This window comes from Polypterus senegalus, chromosome 4 (genome assembly GCF_016835505.1).
Source record: "Polypterus senegalus isolate Bchr_013 chromosome 4, ASM1683550v1, whole genome shotgun sequence".
In the NCBI taxonomy this organism is placed as follows: domain Eukaryota; kingdom Metazoa; phylum Chordata; class Cladistia; order Polypteriformes; family Polypteridae; genus Polypterus; species Polypterus senegalus.
Window position 1 is genome coordinate 9,209,585 of NC_053157.1, and position 16,763 is coordinate 9,226,347.

Here is a 16,763-nt window from a genome sequence, read left to right on the forward strand (position 1 = left end):
TTCACTTCATATTTCATTTCTGTTTGGGTGCCATTTAAGCAAAAGAAATGAAGAAATTCAGAGGAACAAATCTTAAAAAAAAAAAAAACAAGTCCATTAAAATGAATTCAAAAGAAGTTAATTAGCAGCACAAACAGGTGACTCATTAAGAAAAGGGTTAGAATGAAAACCTGCAGCCACTGCGGCCCACCAGGACCAGAGTTGGGGACCCCTCATCTAGTGATCACACTAAAGTGTGTCTATTTTCAGGTTCAGTTTCTTACTGCAATATTTAATCTGCTGCCAGTGACTTTGCTGCAGTGAAGTGATCACAGTAAACCGGTAGAGTCCTCAAGTATGGATTCAACTTTAACGTGTAAGGACTCTAGCAGGCATTTACTGGCCGCCAGTACTACTCTACCGCTACAGAATAAGGCTGATTGATTGACTCACACATTGGGTGATCGTAAGGGGCATCTGTTTGCATGCCAGCTGATAATCCCATTTGTGACTTTTAGCAGAACTGTAGTTATGTCATTAACGTATTTTCCGTATTTTTGCACTTTGTTGTGATGGTTACGTTTATTTTCTTTCTCCTCCTTAGATTTCTCCTGGGGTTGGACTACATCGGGATGAATATGGCCACAATGAATTCCTGTATAAACCCAATCGCTTTGTATTTTGTCAGCAAGAAATTTAAAAATTGTTTCCAGGTAAGCCCTTGGCCGGCGCTGCACTTCTTTCTTTCATTCTTTTCTTACTAACTTACTTCTCCTGATGCTTTTCTGGCAGCCGTTCCTTTATAAGGATGCAGACTCACACTTCTCGCTGGCTGAGAACCAGCTGTATGCTGCTGCCCCGGCGGTGGTGGGTGACACGGCCCCCGATTAATCACAGCACTGGAGCCAGTTTACAGGTCAGGCAGGGGACACTCTGTCAAGACACTGAAGTGTGACCTGACGCAAATTCTGTTTACATGGCGTGTTCTGCGAGTCCCCAGTGTGGCCCACGGCACTTTGGGGTAAGCGAAGCAAAGCAGGCTGTCAAAGGACACAACGTTCCTCTGCAATTACTGCGTACTCAGATAAATAAATAAATCGCTCAGTGGCGGCCTTTCCTACAAACAGCCAAAAAACAGAAAGGGATGCAAGATTTTCTTAAACAAAATGGCGGCCACCGAATATCAGTGGGCTACTTTTCCAAAATGTCAAGAACACGGAGACGTCCGATCTGCACATCGGATCAGAGTGGACAGGTAAAGCACTTCAAAGGTGCCCACCACTCAGTTTACATCCAGTGCTCCAGCAAAAGAAATGAACAAGTAGACAAAATGCTGGATTCTGTACACGATCAATAAGGGAGCGCAGAAATATGCACAGATGCGAAAATAGTATGAGTTTAATGAAAGTTCAAGTTGGGGAGCATGCACTGGTGCAGTGTGTTACTGTGCCCACCACATGACAAAACAGCTCGGGATCCCGGTTGGCAAAGGGCAGTTGTGGGGTCAAGTCCCACCTTCTTATCTGCCACAGCCCAGTTTTACACATGGGCATCCCCTTGGCCTGGTCCTCAACAATGAGCCGGATCACCCTCGGGTAATGGTGCCACATGGCCATAGTGCTGTAACTGACGATCCCTCATAATGCAGGTCATGTGCCTCATTCGGGACTCCATGAGCAACACAAAGTCAAACCAGCGGGACCCAAGGATTCTCTAAAAAGACACAGGAGTCCAGTCTTCATCTCAGGTCACTGGATGGCGTCCATGTCTCACAAACAGGAAGCACCAGGACTCTAAAGCCTTGGACCTTCGTCCTTTTGCTGAGATATCAGGAGCGCCACACACCCCTTTCCAGAGACCTCATGACCCCCCATATATTTTTTTGCTAATAAGGTTAGGTCAGGACGGGGAGCAGGCAGTGTGGTACAGCAGGTCGCTCGCTGTACCCACCACACTACAAAACATCTCAGGATCCTGGTTGGCAATCCCCTAGGCACACACACGGTCCAGTCCCATGTCCCAGAAATGACCCTCTATCTGCCACAGCAAGGTGTTATGTTAGCGTCCCCTTGGCCTGGTCCAGCCAATTGAGTTCTCAACAATGAGCCGGACCACCCTCGGGTAATGGCGCCACATGGCTGTACTGCCATCACTAGATAGATAGATAGACAGATAGATAGATACTTTATTAATCCCAAGGGAAAATTCACTAACGCTCTGCCATTCTGCTGCCAACCCCCAAACCCAGACTAGTCCATCAGATGTCATGATTTGCCACTCCAGAGGACACGTCTGCACTGTTCGAGAGTCCAATGGCAGTGGACTTTACATCACTACATCCGCTGCTTTACATTGCACTTCGTGATGTCAGACTTGGCTGCAGCTGCTCGGACATGGAAGTGATTGGAACTCCTGAATTCAAGGATTTGGAGGGGGGTCCCAATACTTTTGGCAATACAGTGTAGATAGATAGATATGAAAGGCACTATATGATAGATAGATAGATAGATAGATAGATAGATAGATAGATAGATAGATAGATAGATAGATAGATAGATAGATAGATAGATAGATAGATAGATAGATGTGAAAGGCACTATATGATAGATAGATAGATAGATATGAAAGGCACTATATGATAGATAGATAGATTGATGTGAAAGGCACTATATGATAGATAGATAGATAGATAGATAGATAGATAGATAGATAGATAGATAGATAGATAGATAGATATGAAAGGCACTATATGATAGATAGATATGAAAGGCACTTTTTAATAGATAGATATGAAAGGCACTATATCATAGATAGATAGATAAACATGGCACCATATAATAGATAGATAGATAGGAAAGGGATTAAGATAGGCAGAGTGATAGGACCTATATCATTAGTAGGCAGGCAAATTTAATAGATTTGTTTTATTTTAATCTTTATTTAATTAATCAACAGGAAATAGAAGCAGAACTTCAATATGCTGAATTAACATATAATGAACATGGAGGGGTTTCCAGGACCCCTAATAAAGGCTGTTCATCTTCTGTGTTAACGCAGAGAGAGCTGCGTCCACATACTTGGACAAACCTCAGCACTATTCTGAGTGGCTGTGGGACTCTGCCAGGGTTGTGCTTCATTTCCTGTCCTGTCCTGCCAGTTTGGTGCACGATTTCCATCTTTACTCGTCCCACAGTACTGCAGCTCTTAAACAAAATACAAAAGACACAGGCATCCTCCAAAAACAAAAAGGACACTCCAACAAAGAAGACTAAACAAGCACTAACTAAACCTTAAACTGTAATGGGACTTTTTAAACTGTTGCTCCAACCCAAGTGAGTCCGTCCATCAGCCTGCAGACCCCTGGGCAGGGCATTAGCTTTAATCTTAGGTAAGGTTATCTCTACATGCGCACATCCAAAAATCTGTGCAGGCTGGAAATTCTTTGTATAAACCCTGACTGGCTGTAAGTAATCAGCACACTGTAATTTAAATGCTAAAGTTTCAACTGCCGCAAACCGTCATTACTGACAGGGTCGCACAGAGCCACAAGCGCTGCCCCTCGTTTCAGCAATCCCGACTGTGAGGTGCTGTGAGACCCTTGGCGTCACATCACGTGCACCCTTTGTTCTTGTGATATAATGGCTCATAAAAAGCAATTCAGTGTTTCAGAGGAGCCCCTCAGAAGCTAAGAGGGAACACCTCAATGAGAAAATAAAAATCTTAGATCTTCTAAAAAGAGGCATGTCACTTGCTAGTCGTTATTTCTTAAACAATCCAGTATAACAACTACTTACATAGCATTTACGTTGTGTTAGATATTACACGTAACCTAGAGATGATTTGAAGTATGTGAGGTTATCTTTAAACACTACGCCATTTTATTGAAGGGATATGAGCATCAGTGTATTTTGGTACCGGACACAGAGGACCGACTGTATTGTGCCACGTGACATGTTTTGTATTTTTTGTTTTTTTGTTGCTATTGTTTTATCCTAACTGTTCTGAGAAGACGCACACTTATGAATGTGATTGCGCCCAAGGACACACAACAATAAACCTGACTCAACTCTCTTTGTTTTCCAGTCCTGCCTCTGCTGTTGTTGCCACACAAACACCGTAATGAGCACAACGATGAACGGGACGAGCCTGCAGTAGAGGGACGTTGGACTGCCATGTCCTGGACCGGGGTGTGTGAGTCACCCACGAGGACTGGCAGAATTGAAAATGTCGTGTTCTTGCCACCCAAGTGGTGTGAAATTCATTTCTACCCAAGTGCCACCATTCACCACGGGTAAACTGACTGAACTGCACAACGGAAGCGGCGTGGAGAGACGTGGCTCCTGTATAAGCTACTATATATGGCATTGCTCTGACTGGGTTTGCGTAAAAACCTACAATGAAAGTTCTTCTGTTCACTGAGCATCTTCTTCATTGAATACAGGATGACAGACTGGGACTGCGATGTTAATCAATGCTTAGTGACGTATGATTGAGTGATTACACAACCCTGACAAGAAGAAAATGATAAAAAGCTGGACTGGGCATCTGTTAACACAATATGGACGGTGTAAGCTGTATGACCTGTTGTCAACAAACCTTTTCTAATGTTTATATCTACATATATGTATATATATATATATATATATATATATATATGTATAACTAGGGAAATATTATACAAGGGTTTCCGGAAGTTATACAACACATCTTTTTATTGTCTTTTAATTTTTATTTTTAATTGTTTGAAACATATTCAAGAATAGCTAAATATATTTGCTCCACTCCTCATTTGTCCCCTATAATGGCCATTAGCGCCAGCAGCTCTGCCCCCTTCCTGTGCCAATCTGAACCCAACTACTCTCGGACATTTCCTCAATAACCTTGTCATTTAAAATCTTTTCAAACAGGTGGCATCTTTGAAGGCCCCAAGGTGGTGCAAATATGATCATTAGTCTTGGGCACGGGGTCAAACAACATAGAGCGCTAAAGGGAGCCGTGACTTGTCTTGTTCATTACAAAACACATCATCTAGTGATGGGCAAAACAATTCCTGCCAAATTCAAGTGTTCTGTTTTACAGTAAAAAAAAAAAAATTAATTCATAAATAAAGACATGTCAAGTTATCTAGATTGGCAAAGCTAAAATTGGCCCCTGATCTCTGTGTGTGTGTGTGTGTATGTTTGCATTGGGCTTGGCTGGGCTGGCACCCAATTCTTGCTGGTATACACTTCAGCTTCCCCATCATCCTGCTAGATCAGTGGGTTTGGGTAATGGATGGATGGATTTATTAGTTTATTGTGGCAGCTGTATACGCCACCTGTTGGAATAAAAAATGCAATGCGCTTCATTAGTGCACATGACAAACTCCATGTTGAGAATGACGTTCTTGATTGAGTGTGTCACGGGTGTCGTTTTTAAATTCCGTTAAATTCATTTTATTAAGCTGGCAGATCTTCAGTTAGATTTACCGTATATACTCACGCATAAGTCGGGCCTTGATTTTACCGTATAATTTCTGGTATTTTATAATGTCACTCGTATAAGTGAAATGCGGAAAACCCACGGTATTGGTACAAGCAGATTACGATATGCTAACGCCCACCTGAGGGAGTAGCCATGGGGCACACGGCCTTTTTATTTCCATGTGGGTGCGGCAATGCGCTGTATCGGCATGTGCTCCAAACCTCTCCCTCTCTCTCTGTTGTACCTAAGTGACCACACGGTAACACCCAAACTATTCTGAAGCGACGTTTGCACTGATTTGTGTCTTTTGTATCTCACACCCTCATACACCTTTATCGTAAGAGCATCTCTTATCTACGATGAATCGTTCGATCAGAAGATAAAATGAAGCTGGTTATAAATTAAAAGTCGTTGAAGTAGCGAAAGAAATTGGCAACTGCGCTGCTGCAACAAAATTCGATGTGTCTGAGAAACTGATGTGCGAGATTAGAGGAGGCAAGAAGATGTAAAAAAAAAAAAATTAAAGTGTCGCAAATTTGAATGGGCGTATAAGTCGGGGTCTGATTTTATGATCGATTTTTCGAGTTTCAAGAACCGACTTTATACGCAAGTATATACGGTAATACTTATTTTCATGTATGCTTATGATTCTCTTTGAATATATGTACCGTATATACTCACAGTTATGTTCTCCCACTGATAAGTCGGGGCTTGATTTTACCGTATAATTTCCGTATAATAAGTCAAATGCGGAAAACTCCCGCTATTGGTCCAAGAGATTACGATATGCTAACACCCACCTGAGAGAGTCACCACGGAGCACACGGCCTTTATTTTTCTATGTATCGTACCTACGTGACCACACGGTGATACCCGAACTATTCTGAAGCGACGTTTGCACTGATTTGTGTCTTTTGTATCTCACACCCTCATACACCTTTATCGTAAGAGCATCTCTTATCCACGATGAAGCATTCGATCTGAAGTTAAAATGAAGCTGGTTGTAAATTAAAAGTCGTTGAAGTAGCGAAAGAAATTGGCAACTGCGCTGCTGCAACAAAATTCGATGTGTCTGAGAAACTGATGTGCGAGATTAGAGGAGGCAAGAAGATGTAAAAAAAAAAAAAAATTAAAGTGTCGCAAATTTGAATGGGCGTATAAGTCGGGGTCTGATTTTATGATCGATTTTTCGAATTTCAAGAACCGACTTATACGCAAGTATATACGGTAATACTTATTTTCATGTATGCTTATGATTCTCTTTGAATATATGTACCATATATACTCACAGTTATGTTCTCCCACTGATAAGTCGGGGCTTGATTTTACCGTATAATTTCCGGTATTTTATACTGTCAGTCGTATAAGTCAAATGCGGAAAACTCCCGCTATTGGTCCAAGAGATTACGATATGCTAACACCCACCTGAGAGAGTCACCACGGAGCACACGGCCTTTATTTTTCTATGTATCGTGCCCACGTGACCTCACGGTGATACCCGAACTATTCTGAAGCGACGTTTGCACTGATTTGTGTCTTTTGTATCTCACACCCTCATATACCTTTATCGTAAGAGCATCCCTTATCTACGATGGAGCGTTCAATCAGAAGAAAATATGAAAATGGTTTTAAATGAAACGTTTGTTGAAGTTGCGAAACAAAATGCAACAAAATTTGATGCATCTGAGAAACTGATGCGAAATTGGAGGAGGCAAGAAGAAAAAAAAAAAAAGTGTCGCATTTTTGAATGGGCATATAAGTCGGGGTCTGATTTTATGATCGATTTTTCAGCTTTCTAGAGCCGACTTATACATGAGTATATACGGTAATCACTAGACCAGTACTCTGTGATTTATTGTGAACTAAGCCAGGATGCTGACTCACAAGTGTTTTTCTTTTTTGTGGTCAGAAATCAAGCCAAGGTCAAGCCGATCGTTTCATCAACACCTAAATACAGGGTGAGCTATAAAGAAGTAGCACGTTTCAAACGTTTAATGCTAAGATAAAATAAATTTCATTACGACACAAGAACGGGTATACCAAATAGATTTTTTTCCACTGTGTTTTAAAAATGAGTTCTTCGAGGTGGTGGCCGTCATTAGCGATACACTCTTTGAGACGATCTCTGAACGCTCGTGGGACTCGTTCGGCCATTTCAAGGGGAATAGCGGTGATTTCATAGTGAATAGCATCCTTGAGGGGCTTCGAGGTTTTGAGGTCGGTGTGTGTAGACTTGAGATAAGAAATCGCACGGAGCGAGATCAGGCGAACGTGAAGGCCACCCGACATCGCCGCACAGGGAGATCAGCTTCCCTCCCACAAAACTTACGCGCAGGCCGTATGAGCTGTCGCTCCATCCTGTTGACACCAGGCATCCACCACATTTATTTCTTCCAGTTCTCCAGCATTTCAATGTAACGTTCTGAAGTGATGGTGACCGTTGCTCAAATCTCTCAACAAAAAAGTAAGGGCCTACAATGGCAAATTCTGCAACGTGCTTACTGTGCAGGGGTCTCTGATAAAGTTCACGAGGGTTGGTTTCAGCCCAATAGTGAAATTAACTTATTTTCCCAGCCATTCAAATGGAAATATGCCTCATCGCTGATGTCACAAGACGATGGCATCTAGATGAACGGCGTACAGAATGTTGGCACACAACTGTTTACGGCTCTCTCAGTCCCTCACAGTCAGTTCCTGCTCTACCGTCATTTTGTATGGACGGGAATTAAGGTCCTCATGCAAAATTCAAAAGGTGTTGTAAATGCCAAAGGCAGAAGCGCACTGAACGTCTAGGAGACTTCAAAATGGATGCCCTTACACCTTGGATGTTTTCAGGCGTTCGTACAGTCGGAGGACGGCCTGGAGATTTTCTATTCAATGTTGTACCTGTCTGTCTAAATTCAGCCACCCACTGAAGAATTGTTTTCTGATTTGGGACGTCACCGTTAGGAGGAATGCTGAAGAGCACGGAAGGCGCATAACGTAATGATGATGGATTTGTTGTTTTTGAAGAACACATCGATAGCAAAACCACGGTGTGCACACCGGATCAAGGCATGTGGCCGACTGAAAACTACAAAGGGTCACCTATCAAAGGACCCCCCACCCCAACCCACTCAGCTACCTATACCTCACGCAATGACCTTGAGAAATGTGCTACTTCATTTTGGCTCACCCTGTATTAGTCAAAAATCAAAAAAGCCTGAAACAGGAGCAAACGTTTGGAGACAACCAGGAAGCTAACATCAAAAGGTTAGTCTCAAGAAAAGTCACAAAGTGTATTGCTGTGGTCTCGCACCACAAAGGATCTCAGTTCACAGATTTTACAAATGCCATTGGTCAGATGCAAACCTACAACTAATAAAATAAAACATTTATGCTTTACCAGCTGTGTAAGCCTCTGCTGTAAAATGCCCGGGGAACTAGAAACTATTTAAATCGTCAAGAAAAAAAATTGAAATGTAGAGATGTCAGGTGACTGAAAGGAACTACTCTGGGTGTCTCTCTCCTCAGAGGTTTCATTTTGCTGATGTGCTTACCTCACTTCTGTGTTAGCGGCCAAGTGAGTGTCTCTCTCCTAGGAGGTTTCGTTTTGTCGATGTGCTCGTCTCGTTTGTGTTATTAGTGGCTAAGCGAGTGTCTCTCTTCTAGGAGGTGTCGTTTTTTAGATGTACTTGCCTCGCTTCTGTATTTGCAGCTAAGCGACTGTCTTTCTTCAGAGGTTTCATTTTGTCGATGTGCTCATCTCGCTTCTGTATTAGCGGCCAAGTGAGTGTCTCTTTCCTAGGAGGTGTCGTTTTGTCGATGTGCTCGTCTCGTTTGTGTTATTAGCGGCTAAGCGAGTGTCTCTCTTCTAGGAGGTGTCGTTTTGTCGATGTGCTCACCTCGCTTCTGTATTAGCGGCTAAGTCACTTTGTCTTTCTTCAGAGGTTTCGTTTTGTCGATGTGCTCATCTCGCTTCTGTATTAGCGGCTAAGCGAATGTCTCTTTCCTAGGAGGTGTCGTTTTGTCGATGTGCTCGTCTCGTTTGTGTTATTAGCGGTTACGCGAGTGTCTCTCTTCTAGGAGGTGTCGTTTTGTCGATGTGCTCACCTCGCTTCTGTATTAGCGGCTAAGTCACTTTGTCTTTCTTCAGAGGTTTCGTTTTGTCGATGTGCTCATCTCAATTCTGTGTTAGCGGCCAAGTGAGTGTCTCTCTCCTAGGAGGTTTCGTTTTGTCGATGTGCTCGTCTCGTTTGTGTTATTAGCGGCTAAGCGAGTGTCTCTCTTCTAGGAGGTGTCGTTTTGTCGATGTGCTCACCTCGCTTCTGTATTAGCGGCTAAGTCACTTTGTCTTTCTTCAGAGGTTTTGTTTTGTCGATGTGCTCATCTCAATTCAGTGTTAGCGGCCAAATGAGTGTCTCTCTCCTAGGAGGTTTCGTTTTGTCGATGTGCTCGTCTCGTTTGTGTTATTAGCGGCTAAGCGAGTGTCTCTCTTCTAGGAGGTTTCGTTTTGTCGATGTGCTCATCTCGCTTCTGTATTAGCGGCCAAGTGAGTGTCTTTTTCCTAGGAGGTGTCGTTTTGTCGATGTGCTCGTCTCGTTTGTGTTATTAGCGGTTACGCGAGTGTCTCTCTTCTAGGAGGTGTCGTTTTGTCGATGTGCTCATCTCAATTCTGTGTTAGCGGCCAAGTGAGTGTCTCTCTCCTAGGAGGTTTCGTTTTGTCGATGTGCTCGTCTCGTTTGTGTTATTAGCGGCTAAGCGAGTGTCTCTCTTCTAGGAGGTTTCATTTTGTCGATGTGCTCACCTCGCTTCTGTATTAGCGGCTAAGTGACTTTGTCTTTCTTCAGAGGTTTCGTTTTGTCGATGTGCTCATCTCGCTTCTGTATTAGCGGCCACGTTACTTTGAATTTCTTCTGAGGTTTTGTTTTGACGACATGCTGGCCTCACTTGTGTTATTAGCGGCTAAGCGAGTTTCTGTTTCCTCAAAGGTAGAGCCTTTACCCCGACTCCACCTCTCACTTCCGGGCCAGAAAAACAGAAGCACACACTTCCCACTTGTAGACGTTTATATATAAGACTAGCACAAAAAAAATAGAATTGATAAAACATAAATACAATCCAAATCAATCAAAAGTCCCAAAAAACAGATTCAAAACAAATTTAAAAAACGGGACAAAAATCCAAGAATTCCCCAAAAAAAGCCCAGAAAAAAGGCACACATAAAGTCACAATCTTACTGGTACATTTGAAATGAACCGCCAGGAACTGTGGGAGACCCTCTGGATTTATAAGGGCAGGGGGGCAGTTCCTGGTGCTGATTGGCAGGTGGCCCCGCCTCTTGGGGGACCGCCCACAAAACACATGGAACATAACATAGGCAGCTTATAGACAAGATGAAAAACAAAGAATAATGCACATAAAAGTAACGTTAACATCGTCGGCATAAATCAAAGACTCCAAATTGAACAAATGAGACACATATTGGAACCCCGGGCAAGACACGACAGTCTCTTCACATGAAATCCTCTTAAGCTTATGTTGTATGTCAGCGGACAAATGACTGGAACGTTTGAAGTGGCTTAGTCAGTCCGTATGGGTGAGCCGCTTTATTCTTAAAGCCAGAAAAGCCTTGAAGAGCTTCACTTGGGACGTCCTGTCTCATTCAGACCCTCACTTCACATTTACAGGATGGCGGCCTCTGAGCTGGAAGAGTAAAAGAAGGCAACATCATGTGGACTGACGTCAAGCGCTTGTGTCACAATGAACCGTCTTCTTGGGTTGGGTTGTTGTTATCGTTGGTTTGCATTTGAATGTTAATGGCTTTTCAGATAAATCGCTCTGTACCTTCTACTGCACCTCACTTTATACCGCAATGATTTGTACTCGTCTGTGAAAATGTACAACAGTATTAGAGGAATGTAAGGTCAAAGGTGTAAGTAAACAAATAATAAATTATGAGTCCAACGCTGTCTGGAATTGAGTCAATATTCTGCAAACGTGAACCCCAGTGCAAGGTCTTAATTGGTGTGGATTTATAGGAACTCTTCCTATGAGTTTGTACATACCTGTTGTTGTTCAGCCAGAAAAACAGGAGAGGAAAAGGCAAAAAGGGAATGTTTTATGAAGGACCCGCAGATGGAGAAGACAAAAAACCGAGGTCAAAAGGTAACCTGCAAAAGAGGAGATCAAAATAAAATTGAAAGTACACTAAAGAAAAGCAAAGACAACACAAACTCCTCAACACCGTGAAAGTTTTTAGTTGGCTTTGAGCGTTTGCTCATTCACTTTCAGATTCTGGAGCGATTTGTACACATAGTCCCAGTGGCGAAGCTCGAGTTCGTGCCGCTCGGGGCGGGGCGGCGCGGCGCTTCAATTTGCTGCCCGCCAACATATCTGAATATGTTAACCTATTTAAATAGAAAATTAAAATGACGTTGCAATGGCCGACCCCTTTACCCAGACTGACAACTACACAAGCAAGACTATTAACTTGGCTAACCTGAGGATTCTCCAGATAATAACAAGCCGTACTCCTTACAAACAGTCCTTTTACCCCAGGCGACAAAATAACAGGCAATGCAAATCAGTGATGTAAAATAAAGTGCAGATATATTGAAAGTGAACAAATATATATATATATATATATATTGTAAAGAAAACACAGGAACACAGTGGTTAAGAATTGGGGATTCCGTCCCCGTGTATTGTAAACGCTGGAGTTGCAATTGAAACGGTCAGACATGAAATAGCAGGTACAGATAGGAATACACTGGAAACACGGACATTTTATGCAGTGGGAATGGAAAAGGACGGGGAATGCTGGGAAAGGAGGCGCTGAGCCACATGGGATGTAGTGACCTCATAATCGGGGGACCAGAGGGAAACAAGGAACCCAGAAGTGGCTCGGCCTGCTGGCTAGGCTTTCGGGCCGTATTCATGGCGGTGTTTTCTCGTCTTTCCTGTTAAAACAAAGAGAGAGCGGTTAGTACACCGCCGTCGTCCCCTGACTTGCGATTTTCACGCTGCTCGTCGGGTCCTTAAGCTGCTCCCTAAACGCTCATGCGTAACAATATATATATTGTAATAGAAAGAAAATTCGACAGCCAATCGAATAAAGTTTTGGGGAACCGCCCCGTGTAATGTCCAACGGACAGGTCAAAATAAAGCTGAAACATAAGGGTTCAACCAAGCATTTGACAAAATAACAGGGGGATATTTATACAGAAAATCAAAATGGCTACAGGAAATTAAATGGGGGAAGTGACGTCTTGGCTCTGACTTGTTCGTGACATCATCGAGGAGGGAACGGAATGACAAGTCGGTCATTTTGGCTCCGCGATACGGCGGTTTTATTTTTCTTCTTTGCTTCTGTGGAAAGAGAGAGAGAAAGGGTAGTACCCTTTTGTAGCCCTCCATCTCTTGACCGTCTACTCACCGTGGATTTTGTCGACATTTTGTGCGTGACATGACCCCCCCTCCACCTTAGCCCAAACCCACCGGCTCAGGCGAGCTGCACCAAGAGGTCGTGAACACGAGAGAGGGCATCAGTGTTGGCCTGCAAGGCGGCCCGACGGTAAACAACGGCGAACCTATAAGGTCAGAGGTCTAAAAACCACCTGGTAACACGGGGGTTAGAGTCCCTATGCACCACCGTCATCCATTGTTAGGCGGCATGGTCATTAACCAGGGTAAACTCCCGTCCCAAGAGGTAGTACCTCAAATGGGTCACCGCCCATTTAATCACCAAGGCCTCGCGTTCCACCACCGCATACCTCCTCTCGCGGTCCAACAGTTTCCGGCTCAGATACATCACGGGGTGTTCAGCCCCATCAATTCATTGGATCAACACGGCTCCGAGTCTGGTGTCTGATGCATCGGTCTGGAGAATAAAAGGGACAGAAAAATTAGAACCGGTGCTGATGTCAGGGCCATTTTCAAGTCACTAAATGCTGTCTCAGTAGCATCATCCCAACCCACTTTCACGGGTGGCGTTTTCTTAGTCAGATTCGTCAAGGACGTTACCCGCTAATCCCAAAAATGCCTGTACCTGCTTCTTGGTAATCGGAACGGGGCCAATTGATGAGAATGGCTTTCGAACACAGTGGCTTCACAGAGCCCAGGCCCACTAAGTAGCCCAAATATTTGGCTTCTCTCAACCTGAAATAACATTTTTTTGGATTGATACAAAGTCCGGCCTGCGCCAATGTCGAGAGCACCGCTTTCACCCTCAGTCTATGGTCCTCCCAGGTGTCGGAAAAGATGATGTCACCATCCACTGTAGGCCTGGTGGGGCCATTAACAGAGTGTCCACCAGACGTTGGAAAGTCGCTGGTGCCCCGTGCAAGCCAAATGGGAGTACCGTATACTGCCAGTGTCCGCTAGGTGTGCTAAAGGCGTTTTTGTCTCTGGCGGAGGCCGCTAATGGTATAGAGTAGTTATATATTGAGCATTACTGAGCCTCTCTAACAAATCATCTACTAAAGGCATCGGGTACGCATGAAACTTGGAGACCTGATTGAGGTGCCAGAAGTCATTGCAAAACCTCCAGGACCCATCAGGTTTTGGAATCAGAATAATAGGACTGGACCATGGGCTGTGGCCTGGTTCCATCACTCCCATTTCCAGCATTCGTCTGATTTCCAGCTCCACTTCCACCTGTTTCGCCTCAGGAAGCCTACAGGGTCTCTCTCGTACAACCACACCTGGGTCTGTAATGATGTCGTGTTCAACCAGGATGGTGCGGCCGGGTTGCTCATTAACTATCCCCATCACGGGCAGGATCACTGATTCCAGCTCCTGTCGTTGTTTCCAGGATAATTCTGAACCGAAGTTAAGGTGTGGATATTCTGCAAAAAGGGAGCAGGGCTGGCCGGAGAACGGGTTGGCTTCCCTGTCCTTCCACGGCTTCAGCAGATTTATGTGATACACCCACTCGCTCGGTCGACGGTTGGGTTGTTTTTCCAAATGGTTGATGAGCCCTTTACGCTCCTTGACTTCGTAGGGCCCTCGCCAATGAGCCAATAATTTAGAATGTGACGAGGGTATGAGCACCGTAATGCGATCGCCTGGGTGAAATTCCCGGAGGGTCGTGTTTTTATTATAGCACCGCGCCTGCACTGTTCGAGTACGCGGTAGGTGTTCTTTGAGGACCGGTCTGATTTTAGCTAATCTATCACGTAATTGCGCGATATACAGTGGTGTGAAAAACTATTTGCCCCCTTCCCGATTTCTTATTCTTTTACATGTTTGTCACACAAAATGTTTCTGATCATCAAACACATTTAACCATTAGTCAAATATAACACAAGTAAACACAAAATGCAGTTTTTTTGTGATGGTTTTTATTATTTAGGGAGAAAAAAAAATCCAAACCTACATGGCCCTGTGTGAAAAAGTAATTGCCCCCTGAACCTAATAACTGGTTTAGCCACCCTTAGCAGCAATAACTGCAATCAAGCGCTTTGATAACTTGCAATGAGTCTTTTACAGCTCTCTGGAGGAATTTTGGCCCACTCATCTTTGCAGAATTGTTGTAATTCAGCTTTATTTGAGGGTTTTCTAGCATGAACCGCCTTTTTAAGGTCATGCCATAGCATCTCAATTGGATTCAGGTCAGGACTTTGACTAGGCCACTCCAAAGTCTTCATTTTGTTTTTCTTCAGCCATTCAGAGGTGGATTTGCTGGTGTGTTTTGGGTCATTGTCCTGTTGCAGCACCCAAGATCGCTTCAGCTTGAGTTGACGAACAGATGGCCAGACATTCTCCTTCAGGATTTTTTGGTAGACAGTAGAATTCATGGTTCCATCTATCACAGCAAGCCTTCCAGGTCCTGAAGCAGCAAAACAACCCCAGACCATCACACTACCACCACCATATTTTACTGTTGGTATGATGTTCTTTTTCTGAAATGCTGTGTTCCTTTTACGCCAGATGTAACGGGACATTTGCCTTCCAAAAGTTCAACTTTTGTCTCATCAGTCCACAAGGTATTTTCCCAAAAGTCTTGGCAATCATTGAGATGTTTCTTAGCAAATTTGAGACGAGCCCTAATGTTCTTTTTGCTTAACAGTAATTTGCGTCTTGGAAATCTGCCATGCAGGCCGTTTTTGCCCAGTCTCTTTCTTATGGTGGAGTCGTGAACACTGACCTTAATTGAGGCAAGTGAGGCCTGCAGTTCTTTAGACATTGTCCTGGGGTCTTTTGTGACCTCTCGGATGAGTCATGTCTGCACTCTTGGGGTAATTTTGGTCGGCCGGCCACTCCTGGGAAGGTTCACCACTGTTCCATATTTTTGCCATTTGTGGATAATGGCTCTCACTGTGGTTCGCTGGAGTCCCAAAGCTTTAGAAATGGCTTTATAACCTTTACCAGACTGATAGATCTCAATTACTTCTGTTCTCATTTGTTCCTGAATTTCTTTGGATCTTGGCATGATGTCTAGCTTTTGAGGTGCTTTTGGTCTACTTCTCTGTGTCAGGCAGCTCCTATTGAAGTGATTTCTTGATTGAAACAGGTGTGGCAGTAATCAGGAAATTGAACTCAGGTGTGATACACCACAGGTAGGTTATTTTTGAACAAGGGGGCAATTACTTTTTCACACAGGGCCATGTAGGTTTGGATTTTTTCTCCCTAAATAATAAAACCATCATTTAAAAACTGCATTTTGTGATTACTTGTGTTATATTTGACTAATGGTTAAATGTGTTTGATGATCAGAAACATTTTGTGTGACAAACATGCAAAAGAATAAGAAATCAGGAAGGGGGCAAATAGTTTTTCACACCACTGTACTCCAATATATTAGAGGAGGGAAGGGCCTCTTCCTCCCAACCATCTTTTAACATGTGGTTGTCTTCCATAGAATAACTTAAAAGGAGAGAATCCAGTAGAGGCCTGAGGGACTTCCCGATAGGCAAAAAGGACGAGGGGGAATAATTGATCCCAGTTTCTCCCATCCTTGCTAACTACCTTGCATAGCATCTGCTTCAAGTTCTGATTAAACCGTGGATGATAGATTCAGGTTTTTGGACGCCGTATTCTATGTCAGGCATGTCAAACTCACTACCATTGGTGGGCCGCTTTGACTGCCATACGTGCGTCAGCGGGCCGCACTGTAACAAATACTATTATACTATTATACAAAGTTACTGTCACTTTCTTTCCAATACTGAAAACTTTAAAAATGTAACACTTAAAATTTAAAGAAAAGCAATTTATTTCCATACAATCTCCGTACAACAGTATGCAATTAGAGTCTTAGTCTCTTAGCTAGGTCCTTATATTTTTATATTCTATTCATTGCTTATATAGGAATCTTACACTGTGAGATCTATTTCTTT

The 16,763-nt window shown here is 43.5% G+C and overlaps 1 protein-coding gene and 1 long non-coding RNA gene across 2 annotated transcripts in view; both read left to right on the plus strand.

Moving 5' to 3' along the window:
- Positions 1-5,343, plus strand: part of ednraa (endothelin receptor type Aa) — a 90,723-nt gene extending 85,380 nt beyond the window's left edge. The window contains exons 7-8 of the mRNA XM_039750220.1: positions 584-692; positions 4,063-5,343. Of these exons, the coding sequence (XP_039606154.1) occupies positions 584-692; positions 4,063-4,134 (181 nt within the window). The 3' untranslated portion in view covers positions 4,135-5,343. The remainder of the gene's footprint in view (positions 1-583; positions 693-4,062) is intronic.
- Positions 5,344-9,338: 3,995 nt separating this feature from the next.
- On the plus strand, positions 9,339-10,038 carry LOC120527126. The gene is made up of 2 exons (XR_005633282.1): positions 9,339-9,371; positions 9,927-10,038. It is a non-coding gene; the product is annotated as an uncharacterized LOC120527126 (long non-coding RNA).
- Positions 10,039-16,763: the final 6,725 nt, after the last annotated feature.